The sequence below is a fragment of the Lissotriton vulgaris genome, chromosome 4_1, assembly GCF_964263255.1.
Source record: "Lissotriton vulgaris chromosome 4_1, aLisVul1.2, whole genome shotgun sequence".
NCBI classification, from domain to species: domain Eukaryota; kingdom Metazoa; phylum Chordata; class Amphibia; order Caudata; family Salamandridae; genus Lissotriton; species Lissotriton vulgaris.
This window is the reverse complement of record NC_141691.1, coordinates 408,034,314-408,052,914: the sequence shown is the minus strand read 5'-3', so window position 1 is coordinate 408,052,914 and position 18,601 is coordinate 408,034,314. Positions and strand designations below refer to the sequence as shown.

Sequence of the window (18,601 nt, the reverse complement as noted above, 5' to 3'; positions counted from 1 at the left end):
AAGTCTCCTGATTTTTCCCTGGGCAGGGGGAGCAGACAGGGGATCCCCTTGTCTCCGCTCCTGTTTGCCCTTGCCCTGGAGCCATTGGCGGCATGGTCCGGCAGGACCTTTCCATACGAGGGATGAGATGGACTTTGGAGTGGGAAGATAAAATCTCACTCTACCCAGACGTCATCCTGCTTTACCTCACCAACCCAAAAAGGTCTCTGAGCTGTTTCTTGGATGTGTTGGCCATTTTTGGAAGGTACTCGGGCTTTGACATTAATTGGCCCAAGTCGGTTCTCTTTGTCCTTGCAGGGGACTCATCAGCAGCCCCGAGCGACTGCCTGATACAGGTCGCCCCACTGAGCTTTAGATATCTCGGTGTCTACATCACCTTGGACCCTAAGCTCCGCTACGCCAATTATTTGTCTCCCTCATTGGCGTGATTCAGGAATGATGTGGTTCGCTGGAAGGTGCTCCCACTCTCCCCTCTAGGGAGGGCGGTACTTTTTAAGATGTTGGCCCTGCCCCGATTCCTGTACGCATTGCAGAATGCGATGGACCCCGTTCCGGCGGCCTATTTCTATGTCCCTCCAGAGACAGTTACTTTGGAATATTACACCCAGCATAGCATTTTCCAAGCTCACCCTTCCTTGGTATGGCGGGGGCATAGGCCTCCCAGACCTCAGGAAGTATTATTGGGCCTCTCAGTTAGCGGCGATCAACCACGGGATATACGGTGCCCCAAGCAACCCTGGCTATGCCATGGACCGTTGGCTAATGCCAGGGGACGAATACAATAGAGCACTTTACGCCAGTCCCAGCAGGTTTCCCCTCAAGGACCCACGGCGCACACCATCCAGGTATGGCACGCGGCTAACAGACACCTTAAGTGGGAAGGGAAGCTCACACTCGCCACCCCATTGTGGAGTTCGGAGAAATTGGGTAATTTATGGAAGTCGAAAGGCTTTGATAAGTGGGACCTCATCGGCATAACCCACATAAAGGATGTATGGGGGGATGGCACGATACATACATTTGCCTCCCTTAAGCTACAATATCACCTTAGTGACGGTGAATATTTCCGTTATCTGCAGGTGCGGCATGCGCTGCTTACGCATATTCCCAGGGGCCCTGCACTTCCAGACGGTTCTCCTCAAGAAGATAGAGTGTTTGATGGACATCTTCCTGAGAAAACTATCTCCCTGATATATAAGAAGCTAATCAATAACTCGGAAGACCCGCTAGTAGTTCTCAGAAGACATTGGCAGGAGGATGGGTTGGAGCTGGTTGATGAGGATTGGTTAGAGGCGGCGTCGTCTCCGAGGTCGTGGCAATTCCAATGCTGCTCCGTTTGGTGCAGCTTAAGATCTTACATAGGTCATATGTCACAGGGCCCCGATTGGTTCATATGGACCGCTCGGTGGATGGGGAGTGCCGGAGGGGGTGTGGAGAACTGGGGACATTCATGCATATCTTGTGGCACTGCACAAGAGTACAGGAGTTCTGGGGGAGAGTCCATAGCACGTTGCGAACAGTCCTGGGCACAGAAATGTAGTTGGAAGCTCGTAGGTGCATTTTGAATGTCTGGGAACCAACCGACCTCAATGTGTACAAAAAGCAATGGGCAACGCTGGTATTCATGATTGCGAAGCGCAATATTGCACAACTATGGGGAGCCTGTCAGCCGCCTGGGGTGGAGAAATGGAGGGAGGATTTGGATTGGTGCATGTTCAGGGAAAGAGCAGTTTATTCTGCCAGGGGCTGTTCCGGGAAGTGGGGCAAGATCTGGGAGTCATGGAACCACTATAGAGGAGATATTTGTACCACCCCCGACGGGTCCCGTGGAGGTTGTAAAGCACGTATCTCCTTGATCCACCGCTTGTAAAACTTGCAATATATTTTGCAGTATGGAACGTTGAATATTGTCCTGTATGATTCTGAACTATGTCACCTGATGTCATGAGTGTTTATTTTTGTTTCAATAAAAAGACATTAAAAAAACAAAAAAAAAACATTAATGGAATAAGCATTACATATTGGCAAGTGCTGGGATAAACATTAGGGTTGTGCTAAGTGTAACAAATTTTGGATAGATAGCATTGTTAGTGTAAGTGCTCCTTACTTAAATTAATGTATTTAATTTCAAATAATTTCTTTAGTATAAAAATAATTAATTATTTTATTGATAAGGGATAATGTAAGGGCTAGGGGCACAAAATGTAACTTGAATTAATGTAATTTACTTTAGATATAAAATATGCTACATTCAGTTACATATAGATAATTAGATATTTATTTTATCAAAGCTTAAGCTTACAGTTAGGGTTAACAAAGTTCTAAAAAAAAAGTGTTTTTAAGAGCATTTTGCTTTTTCTTCAATAAAAAATTGGCATGGATTCAGTTATGATTTTAGTAAAAGTTACCTCCTCCCTTAAAACGTTATCTTCCAAAGGCAACGATTGGCAAGAACTTTCATGATATGAAATCCACCCTTCATAGGAAATTTAAACCAGAATCAAAAATGTTCAATGATAATTAGTTAATGCAGATGTTTTCTGTGGCCCATCTAGAAACAAACGTTTTTTTCACATTAGTGACAAGCGGCTGAACATTGGGATTACTGCTTTGCCTCTTTCTTAGAGACACTGAGGAAAGGATGACCCCTTCTAGAAGCCATAAAAGTGGCCTGATTCATGAAGGTAACTTGCACTTTTGTGCAAATATACGATTGTTTGTTGTTCACAAAGGTATTTTACGAGTTGTCTCTTAATGCCTGCAGAGTCTCAGCACATGAAAGATTAGACTGTCCTATCTTTATATGTGTGGAGACTCCACAGTCGTGAAGATACTACTCGAAACATACCTTTGTGAATAGCAAACAATCGTAAACTTACACAAAAGTGTATGTTTACCTTAGTGAATCAGGCCCTGTATGTATCTATACATGTAGTATTAGTATAGTGTGAAGCTAGTCAGAGGGTAGTGGTGAGCTGTACAGGGTGAATAGCAAAGATAGAGTCAAAGAGTGATTAGGGTGATAACTGTGTTGTGAGATTTGTAGTGATCTATTGTAGCCTTAGAGCCCAACATAGCAGTCTCTACTGGCCCTTAAAGGTCCTCTTCAGTGTTAAAGGCCAAAGGCGAGGGCCTTAAACAAGAGAGTGGGCCGTTAATGGCCGGTGGAGTCCGCTACGCTGGGCTCAAAGACTATTAGAACATTCCACCCTTAGAGGGCAGAATGCTCTAATTTGTAAAACAAAGGCCTCAATGAGGCAGAGGAGGTTGAAATTCACTCGGGCTCCGGGAGGCCTTTCTTCACATAGTTTTTGAGCGCTCAGCATTCCAGTGTTCTAATATGGCATAGCGATACAGTGTTCTCTAAAAAAGTGCATCTTTAGATCTTTCCTAAACTATATCAGAGTTGGGGCAGTTCTGATGGATATGCCACTGTTGTTCAAGATTCTGGATGCATAGATGTACAAGACCTGTTGCCTTGTTATTCCTTTTTGCACTTTTTTGTCTTAAATCTTTGCGTATCAAGAGCAACTGGAGATGGTAAACTTGTCAAAGAGAAAGGTGGGTAAGTATTGATGTCTTTGTAGATGATTTAGCTAGTTTTGAAGATGGTGCAGCTGTGTGCCAGAAAAGAAGGTGTGCCACTGGAGCTCTATCATGGTTGGGAGATATAGTAATATTTCTTCAGGCCATTGAAGCGGCGCATTGCAGAATGACGGACACAGTCTGTCTCTGGAGTTAAAGAGAAGATGTCCTTTGGAAAGTAGTGCCTGAAAACACCAGGAGGATAAAATCCAAATGTACAAAACACCTGAAGGGTGCTGGGTCACAGTTACAGGACAGTTGTTGCAAGGCTGAATCGTCAGATCTGCATAAGACAAATATCAGAGCAGATGTAGAGTTGGGAAACCGAAGCAGATCTGGAGATGACAGGATTGAACCAGCTGTTATTACTGGAGCAGAACTGAAGCTGGCAGGATAGAAGCAAAGATGTGAGTGGCAGGACTGAAAATGAGCAGGAACAGGCAGCAGCAAAGAATGAAACAGCAGGAGCAAGCCAGATAATTTGATTGCAAGCGTATACACTGCTCTGAGACCATTATGCACTGCTAGATTAATAACAGGAAGGGCTGGTCTCAGGACAGGCACCACAAGACGGGAAGAGTCTGTTCTCAGAAAAGGAATCACATGACCGGAAGGCGATGCCCATGTTGAAATGGTTCAGATGTCTAATGGCTATCTAGGAACCGAGTTTGGGTTTGGCGGTCATCATAAGATTGGAGTTTACCAAAGGGAAGTTGAACCGAAGCTTCCTGCTCTGAACTATAATACAAATAGTTGTAGGACTTGTTTGTGAATACTTCGAGTAGGTTTTTGGCTTCTTACAAGTAATTGCCCTTATTGAATTTCGAACGTGATTATCTATATTAAATGAAATGTTATATTGTTATGTTCATGTTAATTTTCCCCATTCTGTATTTCCTCAAGCAGATTTGCTCAAGCGTGATTGTGTATATTTATCTTCTGTGTAAACTATATTGTGTTAAACTATGTATTATGTTTTTGCCTTTGGTCTTTATGTCTCTAAAAATATTTATTTTTGACTAAAACAATGGTAATTTTAGGAAAAGGGCAGATTGTTTTATTTTACTATGTAATTAAATGAATGTTAATCAATGTTTAAATAACTGAATATTTCTTAAAGGACACGATTAGAGGTATGGTTACTCATTACAGGCTAGGCAAAGGTCAAAAGGAGGCGACAGTTTTAGGGTAACGGTAGTTTGAATGTTAAACCAAGACTGATGAGGTATAGATTATGAAGTAAAGCGTAACGCAATTGGTTAGAGTAGATAGACTAACCTCATGATTGTATAAGGCATTGCCATATTGTAGAGTGACCTGTAAGCTCAGTCAATAAATCAGGACTTCCACACCTTCAATTTTTGTCTAGGTTTGGAGCAGCATAAAACATAAGTACATTCTTATTAATAATAACTTGTTTTTATATTGTGCTTAGTAGCTCACTTCAATTGTCTCCATGTTCACTGGTTACATGTGTTTTACCATTACCAACTGTAATGGTTTTCAATGTAATGCCCTCAGAGGGATTGATTAGTCCTTACCAGTATTTGAATTCACAACGTCCTGATCAAAACATTACTTAGTGGTGAGTAACTTAACTCACTGAATTGTTCTGTCAACTGGTATGTGGTGGATCAGTACTCACGGATGTATGTCATCACAACGCATGCTTTTACTATGCATGCCTTTACAACGCAGGTTTTACAACGCAAGTCGTTACAACGACTTGCGTTGGGGGGCGCTGGATAGTGGAATAGTTTAATTTACTATTTCGGATGAAAAAATGACAGGAGCAAATCTCAGTTTGGCTACGCCTGTCCATCTGCAGCGTTCATCTCTCTGTTTCTCCTCAGCCACCATTCAGCATTCTACTGTGACATCCCAGGCATAGAGCTAATGAAATGACTGACATACACACACTTAAGTCAATGCACACTTACTCCTCTTGTGACCAGCCCTTCTAACATAAAGACCCTGTCAGCCCTCCACCTTATTCTGCACTTTGGCTAAGGACCACCATAGGGACCAGGCTATATGTAGTGATCCAACACCATCTTACATCATACAAGCACTCAGAATCCTGCAGGGGCAAGGGGTGGCTTTTGTCGTTTACTTACACATCCACCTTTTCTGATGGCAGCTTGTTGCATGCATACCTTGTCTGAACCCTTGACCTTCCCCACTCTCTTTATGTCATCATACTTTGACACCAAGGGATACAAATCATGCTGTGCTGGATACAGGGCTGCAGGTAAGATGTGAGGTTTGTAGCTGGTCATATGGAATTCTTATCTTGTACAAGGCAAAAGAACACAAAATAATAAACATTTTACATATGTTTCTGTGTCACATTGAGATCTATTATAGTATAATTGTATGCAGCAAAACAATTAAAATGTGTCCCTTCCTATGCAGGCAGTGAAGTGTTCAGCCCAACATACATGACGAGCAACAGAGACAGCCTGAGGATGGAAGACGCGGTGCCTGCGTACACAGGGCCATTCTGTGGCAAAGCTCGTGTACACACAGACTTCACGCCTAGTCCTTACGACAAGGACTCCCTCAAACTCAGGGTAAGTATTTTTATCTTTTTTATTTGGAAACCGATTTTAGGGTGTAAATGTTGCATTAGATTTGGCAAAATAAAGGCAGTATGGGAAAAACGCCTAAATAAATGCATAAGCTTGACTAATTCATCTACGATTGCACCTTAGACAAATATGCAAATCAGCCGAAGTTTGTTGAATTGTTGAATGTTTGTGACTCTATAGATGCTATGCAAAGGGCGCGTAGGAGATGTAATGCCCCCACTATTGTGCCATAGCTCTGAGGCTTCTTAGGTCCACGCGTGAGTAGTTCAGGAAGTCCAGGTTTTATGCTTAGTGATCTTGTGCTTGCTATACCCGGTTTACCCCGTTATAAAACCAGGAGTACAAGTCCCAGAATTCAAAGCAAAAATGGGGCGAGGAATCTTGGGACCTATGCTGTCCTGCAAGTCCGATGTCAAAACGGGTACTAGGCATAAAAGAGCAAATATGCCATAAGATTGCATTAGCGAGAATTATAAACACCACCCCTCTTCTACACACAAAACTTATTTTAAGATTTCTAAAAAAAAAATCCTGACATTTTCCGAACGAGCTCCGACGATACCCTTCACTAGTCAACTGTGCATCCGGCCAGTTACCATTGCTTATAAAACATTTGGGCACAAAACGACCCATTGGAAAAGACCAAGGTACCCTTTGTGAATTTGATTACTCCTTCGGCATTTGGCAAAGTTTAATAGCAATAGCGTTCCCAAAGACAGTTTAGGGCCTCATTTAGAGGCGGATTGCACCACACGCGGATTTGGGTGGTTGTGCGGATTGCACCACCCCTCTCCTGCTTTATTACAAGTGCATCAGGCCCTTAGTGTTTACGCATAATTGCACAGACCTTCACAAATGTGAACAATTAACTATTATGTAAAGTACTGTGCACATCAACAGTGGCGGCTCCTCTGCCTTAGCGGAGGAGCGTCGCCCCACTGCCTTGAAGGAGTAAAAAAAAGGAAAAAATAAAATGATAATAACGTAATGTTATCACTTTATTTTGTCCTCCTGCTGTGGCAGATTTGCGTAACGGGGTGAGGCTGCAGAGCAGGGGAGGAGTGGTAGAACCCTTCTAAGTGTGCAATGGCTGTTTGGCCAAACCTCTCGGGCCACCCAAAACAGTCATGCCTACTTTCCTGTTCTCCATGCAAGCTGCATTACAGCTTGCATGGAGAACATGCCCAGGCCCCCATTCCCTGGCTGAGCGTAGAACGAGGATGCTCAGGCCAATCACAACGCTGCATTGCAGCATTGTAATTGGTCTGGGGAGCCTGGGTGCTTCCTGGAGTCTGAGAAGGAGGAGAGCAGCTGTGGAAACACGGGACCTGCCGGCAAGGTAAGTGTATTTTTTTTTGTATATTTTTATTGAAGTGTATTTATTTTCTTTTTAAATTACATTGTGCCCGCGCCCCTCTCCGCCATGCTGCACCCCCTCTGCCTGCCCTGCCCTCCACCCACAAGCTGTGCCAGCCGCCACTGTACTTAAAAGTGTTAAAAGCCGTATTATACAGATTGCTTGGCACCACTTAACAACACTAAAACAAGAAGGTGCTTGTTGCACTGGGTGGACTTGAAAAAGTCTTTACCTCAAGGCACCAATGAGCCGTTTGAGGACCGCCCAGGGTGAGAAATGAGGCATTCCATTGAAGACTATCACTGTAACATAGGTGGTTGCTTTCAGGGTTGCCCAACTTGCCGATCTAACCTTGAAAGAGCCTCCAAACTCTGGTCAGGGCCAAGGGCCAAGTTGGAAGCCAGTATCAACTCTGGCAAATTGTTTAAATTAGCTCCACGTTGCAGAAGGGCGTGGTTATTGTTGCAGTACTCTGCAGATGTAGAGTACTGCATGCTGATTCAGTTGCAGCATGCAGTACTCTACATCTGCAGGTACAGTGCCAGGCCAACCTCCAGCAACGTGGATCATCTTGGAAACTAGGAAGGGCGTTGCAGAGATAGACTGGATGGAGCGGGGGTCAAGGTGGCTGGCAGTGTGTTGGCAACTGTTCTCTCTACCCTGAGAGACAGACCAGGAATTGACTGGTTTGAACCTGGTGATTTACAAGTTGTGAAAAAATGCGCAAACTGGTACAGTTTCTACATTTCCTTCGATGAGGAATACTCGGCTACTAAACCAGGATACACATCCTGCCCCAATACGTATGGTACCATTGGTAAGTTTAGCGGCTCTAACTATGGTGTTCATATATTGAGTCAATATGTGTAAACTGATTTAGCAACGATACATTACATATTAGATGAAAGGTGGAACTGGTTGAGCAATGGTGCTTTAAACACTGGAGGAAAATAAGGGAACAGGCATCGCAGTAGTGTTTCCACACCCCTCCAGTGTGGCTGCTACAAAACTCCAGTGGGGGAGCACGTGGTGGTTGGGGGAGAAGTGGTAAGGGAGATATAATTTCTTTTAAAACATACATTTTCCTGCCGCCCACGTGTCAGTGCTTCTCTTCACTCCTGATGGTGTCCCGAAAGTCCCTTGGACACCAGCACAGGCTCCCCACCCAATCCAGACACTGCTTTCATAGCATGAGTGTAGAACAGAGAAGGTTTTGGATCCAGCAACTACCCAGCCTGGATCTCAACAATAAGGAAAACAGAAAAAAGTGGCTGGACAGGAAATTTTAACAAAAACAATTGTTCAACCACGTAGTTAATGTATACCACGTGACCACCGGGTACAAATCCCAAAGTAAATTTATTTTTTCTTTTTACTTAGATTCAAAATTCAAAAGCACAAACACAAACAAAACAATTGTTACGACAGTGGATTCATGATGACATTATATACAAATTTACAACATTTACAAATGTACAACACTTACAAAAATACATCAAGCAAACTGAGTGAACGAGACACACCAAAACAATACTGAAATCAATAAACAAAATCAATTGCCGTTCTATACAACGCAGAAAACTTTCAGGTGAAAAGCATATGACCAGTCCATAGAAATATGAGACCATGGGACAGGCGGGAAAGATGGAATAAAGTGCCTGCCTGTCAACCAATCCTGTGGTTAGTTATTTATAACGGGTTGGCACAACTAGGATCCAAAGTAATTGATGAAATTCTATCCTAGGGTCACCCTTAAGGTTTGCCACAGGGTGGAGGTGTCGACGCGTTTCGAACCGGCGTTATTACAGGTTCTCTTCAGGACAGGGACTGGGGGCTGTTGTTCTGTAAAAAACATATAGAGTGGGTGTCAGAGGTTTCTATCATGAAGCTATTGCATAATGCTCCGACTCCTGGGAACAAACAAAAAGAATTACCTGCACAAGGCATGGAACTAGTCGTGGTGTAGGAGGACTCAACCAGGGAGAAAATTCTGAAATAATAAGTGAAAATGGGCTCAGTGAGGCAAACCAGGGGAAGGGGGTGGTACAGACATGAAAGGTGCACGCATTGTGTGCTTAAAAACGGGTCCTACCTGTGCTTCAACAAGGACTGAGAATAGGGTGTAGTGCCCGCAACGCGGTGCACACGCGGAGTCCAAGAGAGCTCACATGTTGAGCCGTCTCAACGTGGGATCTAGGAGATTGTAAGAAACATAGAATCTAGAGTCAATGTTATTGAAACGAGTATGCACTAACACCCATCAAACTGGTGTGCCCGGGAGGAACACAACGTACCTGAAGACCCAGGCAATGGGGGAAGAGAGGTTACTCCGCGCCAGCAAGCGATTAGTGTAGACAGCTGGAACCTGTCGGGGAAGATGCGGGCTAGCGTTAGTCACACGCTCGGGTTTCAAAGCATATAGCGAGAACGGAGTCAGGCGCGTCCAAGAGTCGTGCAGCACTTACTTAGAGCACGGAATGAATCCGGCGGTCTGGGCGGCAGTGCGGTCAATCGCTAGTGCGCCGCGCCCAAGCACAGTGCTAAAGAACCCGTCCGGTCGGCCGGCCGGTGGGTGTGGCCTAGGGGCGGTGATCGCCAGGGATGCTGGAAGTTGTAGTTGTGACGTCCACAACGTGGGACATAGTGCTGTGGGGGGCGACAGTTGTGGTGAATGCAACAATGTTACTCGTTTGCTCAAATTGTCATAAAAGCGGAATGATTTTACAACAGTCTATGAAACACATTGACGGAAGTTATTACACATTAAGGAAAGTTATTACAACAAAGCATACACATATTACAACAACTGTAAATAACCAGGAGATATGGAATACCATCAACAATGAACAATCTCGGGAATCACGGGAGTGCATATAATGATATTAGGACAAAGTCTCATAGAAGACAGCACGCAGACCTGGGTAGTGCGTCAGCTGATATATACAGAACCAAAGAAAGGATCAAAGAAAGCCTTCCTGAGCAAGCTACCATAGCGCTGCAAAACAAACTTTCTGCCCAACCGCCCCTTGTTGCCTCAACGTGCAAAACAGATACATTTAGACAAGATAGGGGGTAGATAATGTGAGCACAGCCAAGCTCAGCCAAAAAATTCAGTTCATAGGCTAGTAGATTCAGTCATTTCGTTCAGGCCAGAATTAGAGGTGTCAAACTTAAGTATGAGATACGCCTCTTTGTGTGAGAGACGGACATCTGGGTCACTACTTCCGCCCTTGATGACTGCTAGCACTGTCCATCTCATGTCATGACTGGAATGTTTTTGTTGTACATAGTGAGAAACCATAGGGGCCGTCAGGGTTTTATTGTTGATTCTTGACCGATGTTGTATAATTCTCTGACGGACCTCCTGTGTGGTTTTGCCAATGTATAGCAAGTTGCAGGGACACAGTATAGCGTAGACCGTATATTTAGTCTTGCAGTTTGTGTGTTCGTTGTGACGCCAAAATTTTTTCCCATCCGTGAAGAGTGAGCCTTCAATCGTAAGATCGCATACCGAACAAGTCCCGCATTTGCGATGCCCTGTGACTGGACTTGCTCCGAAGATGGTGCTTTGAGAAACCTTTTTAGATGGAGGTCTGGTAGAAGTAATCATTTGGCCAATGCTCCTGTTCTTCTTTAGTGCAAAAAGAGGATTACCTATATCAGGAAGGATTTCTTGCACCAAATGCCAGCTCTTTCTGACGATTTTCTGGAGTTGGTTCGTATGGGGTCCAAAGGTGGAGACACACACCATCCTCTCCGTAGTCGGCCTGGATCTTTTTTCTAGGAGATGTTCCCTGGGTGTCCATCTGGCTCTCTTCATCGAATGCTTCAAAAGTTTTTGGGGGTAACCCCGTTCTTGTAGCTTCGAAGTAAGGTTCTGGCCATGCAACTCAAACTGCTCGGTGGTGGTACAAATCCGTCTCACTCGGAGGTATTGGCCATAAGGGAGATTATCCCTTAGGCTCCGAGGATGGTAGCTCTTGTAATGCAGAGCATTATTTTTGTCCGTCTTCTTTTGGTACAGAGAGCACATCAACATATTGTCTCTCACTGAGACTTCGACATCCAGAAATGGAAGTGATCTTTCGTGGTAGCTCAAGCTGAACTTAATATCCGGGCTCCTGTTGTTCAGCCACGTGTGGAATTCTTCCAGTTCTATAGATGTTCCGTTCCACACACACCACACGTCATCTATATATCGGAACCACTGTCCAATGTGGTCTCTGTAAGGATTATTATTCAGAACAAATCTTTCTTCGAATTGGCCCATATACAAAATAGCCATTTCGGGGGCAAAGGGACAGCCCATAGCTGAGCCTTTAATTTGGAGAAACATTTCCTCTTCGAAGGTAAAGAAGTTCTTTTTCAGTGCCACAGTGGCCAAAGAGATTATAAACTCAGTGGGGATTCTGTGGGGGCGTGGTCGGTTGTCCAAATACAGTTCCATCACGTCTAGGCCATCTTGTTGTGGTATTTGTGTGTATAAGGATGACACATCCATTGAGGCAAGAAGTTGGGTGGAGGAATCAAACGGAAGACCTTCAACTTTGTTTATGAAGTCCATGGTATCACGTAGGAAAGATGGTACTTGCACCACAAGGGGTTTCAAAAAAACATCAACGAATTTGGAGATGGGCTCAAACACAGAGTCACACCCGGATACGATGGGACGGCCGGGTGGTAATTTCGGGTCTTTGTGCACTTTGGGGAGGAAGTACAGATGTGGCGTTCTTGGATGTTTTTTAACGAGGTATTCAGATTCTTTGGGTCCAAGAAATCCTGCATCCTTGGCAGCGATGACAAGTTTGCTGACTTCGTCTTGTATCTGTGCGGTGGGGTCATGGGTTATTTTTCGATACCACTCCTGGTTGTACACATGGTTCCGCCCTTCAGTACGATATAGATCTTTAGACCACAGGACTACCGCGCCCCCTTTATCAGCTTGCCTGATGATGGCCTCCTGCTGAGTTTTGAGATCTTGAATGGCTTCTCTGTGTTTTTTAGTTATGTTTCTTGGGACAAAGGGACGTTTTTTCTCAAGGGCATTCAGTGAAGACATGACTGAACGTTCGAAGGCTAGTATATTTTTGGAAACAGTGTGGTTAGGTGGACAAAACGAGGACTTATTTCTCAATCCTGATGCTTCGGAGACAGTTTGTTCAGTAGCGTCCTTAAAGAACCATCTCAAGCGGACCTTCCGAAAGAACTCCATAACTTCCATTTTGACTTTGGTGAAGTCCATAGCCACCCCAGGTACAAAGGAAAGACCCATCTCCAAGACCTCTTGTTCGGCTTTAGACAGGATTTTATCCGAGATGTTAATAATGGCAGATGGTTTCACGAGTTGTAATGTTTCTTGCGTGTAGTCATCTTCCATTGTGGTTTGAATCGTGTCCGCTTGGGTTGTTGGCCCTGGCCTAAAAAAGGCCTCTTGGGAGTGTTCCTATTCTGTTGGTTTCGATTCGACGGGCCTTCTCCTGCATCGGAATCTTCCATGGATTCAGATGACGATGTTTCCGAAAAGGTAGTGAATCTTCTTTTCGATCTCCCCTGGTTGGAATTCAAGAATCTAACGGAATCGGATCTGGTGTAGAATTCGTCTTTTAGGTAGGGATACACAGTGTCGATGTTAAAGTTTTTTTGGTCTTTCTCAAATTTCGACGTTTTGAAATTGATGGTATTGTCTCGAAATGTGACCAGTTCCTTTTCGATTTTCTCCAGAAGAGCCTTTGCCTCAGATTCAGTATGATTATCCCTGATGGCTTGGAGTTGTTCTTCAATTTCTTCCTCTTCCTTTTTAAGGATACGCTGGGCAGTTTCCACTGTGTGTACCATCAAGTCCCTACTGCATTTGGTACTTATAAAACTGAATCCCTTCCGGTAGACAGGGTCATCGGTGAAGATGACGGGGACGTTTTTAATCTGAAGGCCCCATGGGATTGTACCTGCTCTGAGATTTGCGAGGAGAAAGTGACCATGAAGCTCCGTTCGAACATGTTTTTTCCTGAGCCTAGTTAATTTTTCGGCATAATTGAGCTGTTTGGCTGTGCTGCTGAGTTTTACAGAAGAGAAAAGAGTGGAGTCAGAGAGAAGTTTTTTTATGTGATCCTCACTGAAAGATAACGTGTCTTGTTCGGCCATGCTTACTGTCAAGGAAGGAGAGCCCCCCTGCCACACTTAATGCAACTTATCGACCACACTTTAAAGTCGAAATAAGAAAAAACCTTGCGAGCAACCGCTCGCTCAACCAAACTGTAGAACAGAGAAGGTTTTGGATCCAGCAACTACCCAGCCTGGATCTCAACAATAAGGAAAACAGAAAAAAGTGGCTGGACAGGAAATTTTAACAAAAACAATTGTTCAACCACGTAGTTAATGTATACCACGTGACTACCGGGTACAAATCCCAAAGTAAATTTATTTTTTATTTTTACTTAGATTCAAAATTCAAAAGCACAAACACAAACAAAACAATTGTTACGACAGTGGATTCATGATGACATTATATACAAATTTACAACATTTACAAATGTACAACACTTACAAAAATACATCAAGCAAACTGAGTGAACGAGACACACCAAAACAATACTGAAATCAATAAACAAAATCAATTGCCGTTCTATACAACGCAGAAAACTTTCAGGTGAAAAGCATATGACCAGTCCATAGAAATATGAGACCATGGGACAGGCGGGAAAGATGGAATAAAGTGCCTGCCTGTCAACCAATCCTGTGGTTAGTTATTTATTTGCCTCACTGAGCCCATTTTCACTTATTATTTCAGAATTTTCTCCCTGGTTGAGTCCTCCTACACCACGACTAGTTCCATGCCTTGTGCAGGTAATTCTTTTTGTTTGTTCCCAGGAGTCGGAGCATTATGCAATAGCTTCATGATAGAAACCTCTGACACCCACTCTATATGTTTTTTACAGAACAACAGCCCCCAGTCCCTGTCCTGAAGAGAACCTGTAATAACGCCGGTTCGAAACGCGTCGACACCTCCACCCTGTGGCAAACCTTAAGGGTGACCCTAGGATAGAATTTCATCAATTACTTTGGATCCTAGTTGTGCCAACCCGTTATAAATAACTAACCACAGGATTGGTTGACAGGCAGGCACTTTATTCCATCTTTCCCGCCTGTCCCATGGTCTCATATTTCTATGGACTGGTCATATGCTTTTCACCTGAAAGTTTTCTGCGTTGTATAGAACGGCAATTGATTTTGTTTATTGATTTCAGTATTGTTTTGGTGTGTCTCGTTCACTCAGTTTGCTTGATGTATTTTTGTAAGTGTTGTACATTTGTAAATGTTGTAAATTTGTATATAATGTCATCATGAATCCACTGTCGTAACAATTGTTTTGTTTGTGTTTGTGCTTTTGAATTTTGAATCTAAGTAAAAAGAAAAAATAAATTTACTTTGGGATTTGTACCCGGTGGTCACGTGGTATACATTAACTACGTGGTTGAACAATTGTTTTTGTTAAAATTTCCTGTCCAGCCACTTTTTTCTGTTTTCCTTATTGTTGAGATCCAGGCTGGGTAGTTGCTGGATCCAAAACCTTCTCTGTTCTACAGTTTGGTTGAGCGAGCGGTTGCTCGCAAGGTTTTTGCTTATTTCGACTTTAAAGTGTGGTCGATAAGTTGCATTAAGTGTGGCAGGGGGGCTCTCCTTCCTTGACAGTAAGCATGGCCGAACAAGACACGTTATCTTTCAGTGAGGATCACATAAAAAAACTTCTCTCTGACTCCACTCTTTGCTCTTCTGTAAAACTCAGCAGCACAGCCAAACAGCTCAATTATGCCGAAAAATTAACTAGGCTCAGGAAAAAACATGTTCGAACGGAGCTTCATGGTCACTTCCTCCTCACAAATCTCAGAGCAGGTACAATCCCATGGGGCCTTCAGATTAAAAACGTCCCCGTCATCTTCACCGATGACCCTGTCTACCGGAAGGGATTCAGTTTTATAAGTACCAAATGCAGTAGGGACTTGATGGTACACACAGTGGAAACTGCCCAGCGTATCCTTAAAAAGGAAGAGGAAGAAATTGAAGAACAACTCCAAGCCATCAGGGATAATCATACTGAATCTGAGGCAAAGGCTCTTCTGGAGAAAATCGAAAAGGAACTGGTCACATTTCGAGACAATACCATCAATTTCAAAACGTCGAAATTTGAGAAAGACCAAAAAAACTTTAACATCGACACTGTGTATCCCTACCTAAAAGACGAATTCTACACCAGATCCGATTCCGTTAGATTCTTGAATTCCAACCAGGGGAGATCGAAAAGAAGATTCACTACCTTTTCGGAAACATCGTCATCTGAATCCATGGAAGATTCCGATGCAGGAGAAGGCCCGTCGAATCGAAACCAACAGAATAGGAACACTCCCAAGAGGCCTTTTTTAGGCCAGGGCCAACAACCCAAGCGGACACGATTCAAACCACAATGGGAGATGACTACACGCAAGAAACATTACAACTCGTGAAACCATCTGCCATTATTAACATCTCGGATAAAATCCTGTCTAAAGCCGAACAAGAGGTCTTGGAGATGGGTCTTTCCTTTGTACCTGGGGTGGCTATGGACTTCACCAAAGTCAAAATGGAAGTTATGGAGTTCTTTCGGAAGGTCCGCTTGAGATGGTTCTTTAAGGACGCTACTGAACAAACTGTCTCCGAAGCATCAGGATTGAGAAATAAGTCCTCGTTTTGTCCACCTAACCACACTGTTTCCAAAAATATACTAGCCTTCGAACGTTCAGTCATGTCTTCACTGAATGCCCTTGAGAAAAAACGTCCCTTTGTCCCAAGAAACATAACTAAAAAACACAGAGAAGCCATTCAAGATCTCAAAACTCAGCAGGAGGCCATCATCAGGCAAGCTGATAAAGGGGGCGCGGTAGTCCTGTGGTCTAAAGATCTATATCGTACTGAAGGGCGGAACCATGTGTACAACCAGGAGTGGTATCGAAAAATAACCCATGACCCCACCGCACAGATACAAGACGAAGTCAGCAAACTTGTCATCGCTGCCAAGGATGCAGGATTTCTTGGACCCAAAGAATCTGAATACCTCGTTAAAAAACATCCAAGAACGCCACATCTGTACTTCCTCCCCAAAGTGCACAAAGACCCGAAATTACCACCCGGCCGTCCCATCGTATCCGGGTGTGACTCTGTGTTTGAGCCCATCTCCAAATTCGTTGATGTTTTTTTGAAACCCCTTGTGGTGCAAGTACCATCTTTCCTACGTGATACCATGGACTTCATAAACAAAGTTGAAGGTCTTCCGTTTGATTCCTCCACCCAACTTCTTGCCTCAATGGATGTGTCATCCTTATACACACAAATACCACAACAAGATGGCCTAGACGTGATGGAACTGTATTTGGACAACCGACCACGCCCCCACAGAATCCCCACTGAGTTTATAATCTCTTTGGCCACTGTGGCACTGAAAAAGAACTTCTTTACCTTCGAAGAGGAAATGTTTCTCCAAATTAAAGGCTCAGCTATGGGCTGTCCCTTTGCCCCCGAAATGGCTATTTTGTATATGGGCCAATTCGAAGAAAGATTTGTTCTGAATAATAATCCTTACAGAGACCACATTGGACAGTGGTTCCGATATATAGATGACGTGTGGTGTGTGTGGAACGGAACATCTATAGAACTGGAAGAATTCCACACGTGGCTGAACAACAGGAGCCCGGATATTAAGTTCAGCTTGAGCTACCACGAAAGATCACTTCCATTTCTGGATGTCGAAGTCTCAGTGAGAGACAATATGTTGATGTGCTCTCTGTACCAAAAGAAGACGGACAAAAATAATGCTCTGCATTACAAGAGCTACCATCCTCGGAGCCTAAGGGATAATCTCCCTTATGGCCAATACCTCCGAGTGAGACGGAATTGTACCACCACCGAGCAGTTTGAGTTGCATGGCCAGAACCTTACTTCGAAGCTACAAGAACGGGGTTACCCCCAAAAACTTTTGAAGCATTCGATGAAGAGAGCCAGATGGACACCCAGGGAACATCTCCTAGAAAAAAGATCCAGGCCGACTACGGAGAGGATGGTGTGTGTCTCCACCTTTGGACCCCATACGAACCAACTCCAGAAAATCGTCAGAAAGAGCTGGCATTTGGTGCAAGAAATCCTTCCTGATATAGGTAATCCTCTTTTTGCACTAAAGAAGAACAGGAGCATTGGCCAAATGATTACTTCTACCAGACCTCCATCTAAAAAGGTTTCTCAAAGCACCATCTTCGGAGCAAGTCCAGTCACAGGGCATCGCAAATGCGGGACTTGTTCGGTATGCGATCTTACGATTGAAGGCTCACTCTTCACGGATGGGAAAAAATTTTGGCGTCACAACGAACACACAAACTGCAAGACTAAATATACGGTCTACGCTATACTGTGTCCGTGCAACTTGCTATACATTGGCAAAACCACACAGGAGGTCCGTCAGAGAATTATACAACATCGGTCAAGAATCAACAATAAAACCCTGACGGCCCCTATGGTTTCTCACTATGTACAACAAAAACATTCCAGTCATGACATGAGATGGACAGTGCTAGCAGTCATCAAGGGCGGAAGTAGTGACCCAGATGTCCGTCTCTCACACAAAGAGGCGTATCTCATACTTAAGTTTGACACCTCTAATTCTGGCCTGAACGAAATGACTGAATCTACTAGCCTATGAACTGAATTTTTTGGCTGAGCTTGGCTGTGCTCACATTATCTACCCCCTATCTTGTCTAAATGTATCTGTTTTGCACGTTGAGGCAACAAGGGGCGGTTGGGCAGAAAGTTTGTTTTGCAGCGCTATGGTAGCTTGCTCAGGAAGGCTTTCTTTGATCCTTTCTTTGGTTCTGTATATATCAGCTGACGCACTACCCAGGTCTGCGTGCTGTCTTCTATGAGACTTTGTCCTAATATCATTATATGCACTCCCGTGATTCCCGAGATTGTTCATTGTTGATGGTATTCCATATCTCCTGGTTATTTACAGTTGTTGTAATATGTGTATGCTTTGTTGTAATAACTTTCC

General features: G+C 43.9%; 1 protein-coding gene across 1 annotated transcript in view; it reads left to right on the top strand.

Moving 5' to 3' along the window:
• Window positions 1–18,601, top strand: part of SASH3 (SAM and SH3 domain containing 3) — a 200,993-nt gene that overhangs the window by 122,243 nt on the left and 60,149 nt on the right. The window contains exon 5 of the mRNA XM_086918809.1: window positions 6,001–6,158. Coding sequence (XP_086774935.1) covers window positions 6,001–6,158 — 158 coding nt within the window. The remainder of the gene's footprint in view (window positions 1–6,000; window positions 6,159–18,601) is intronic.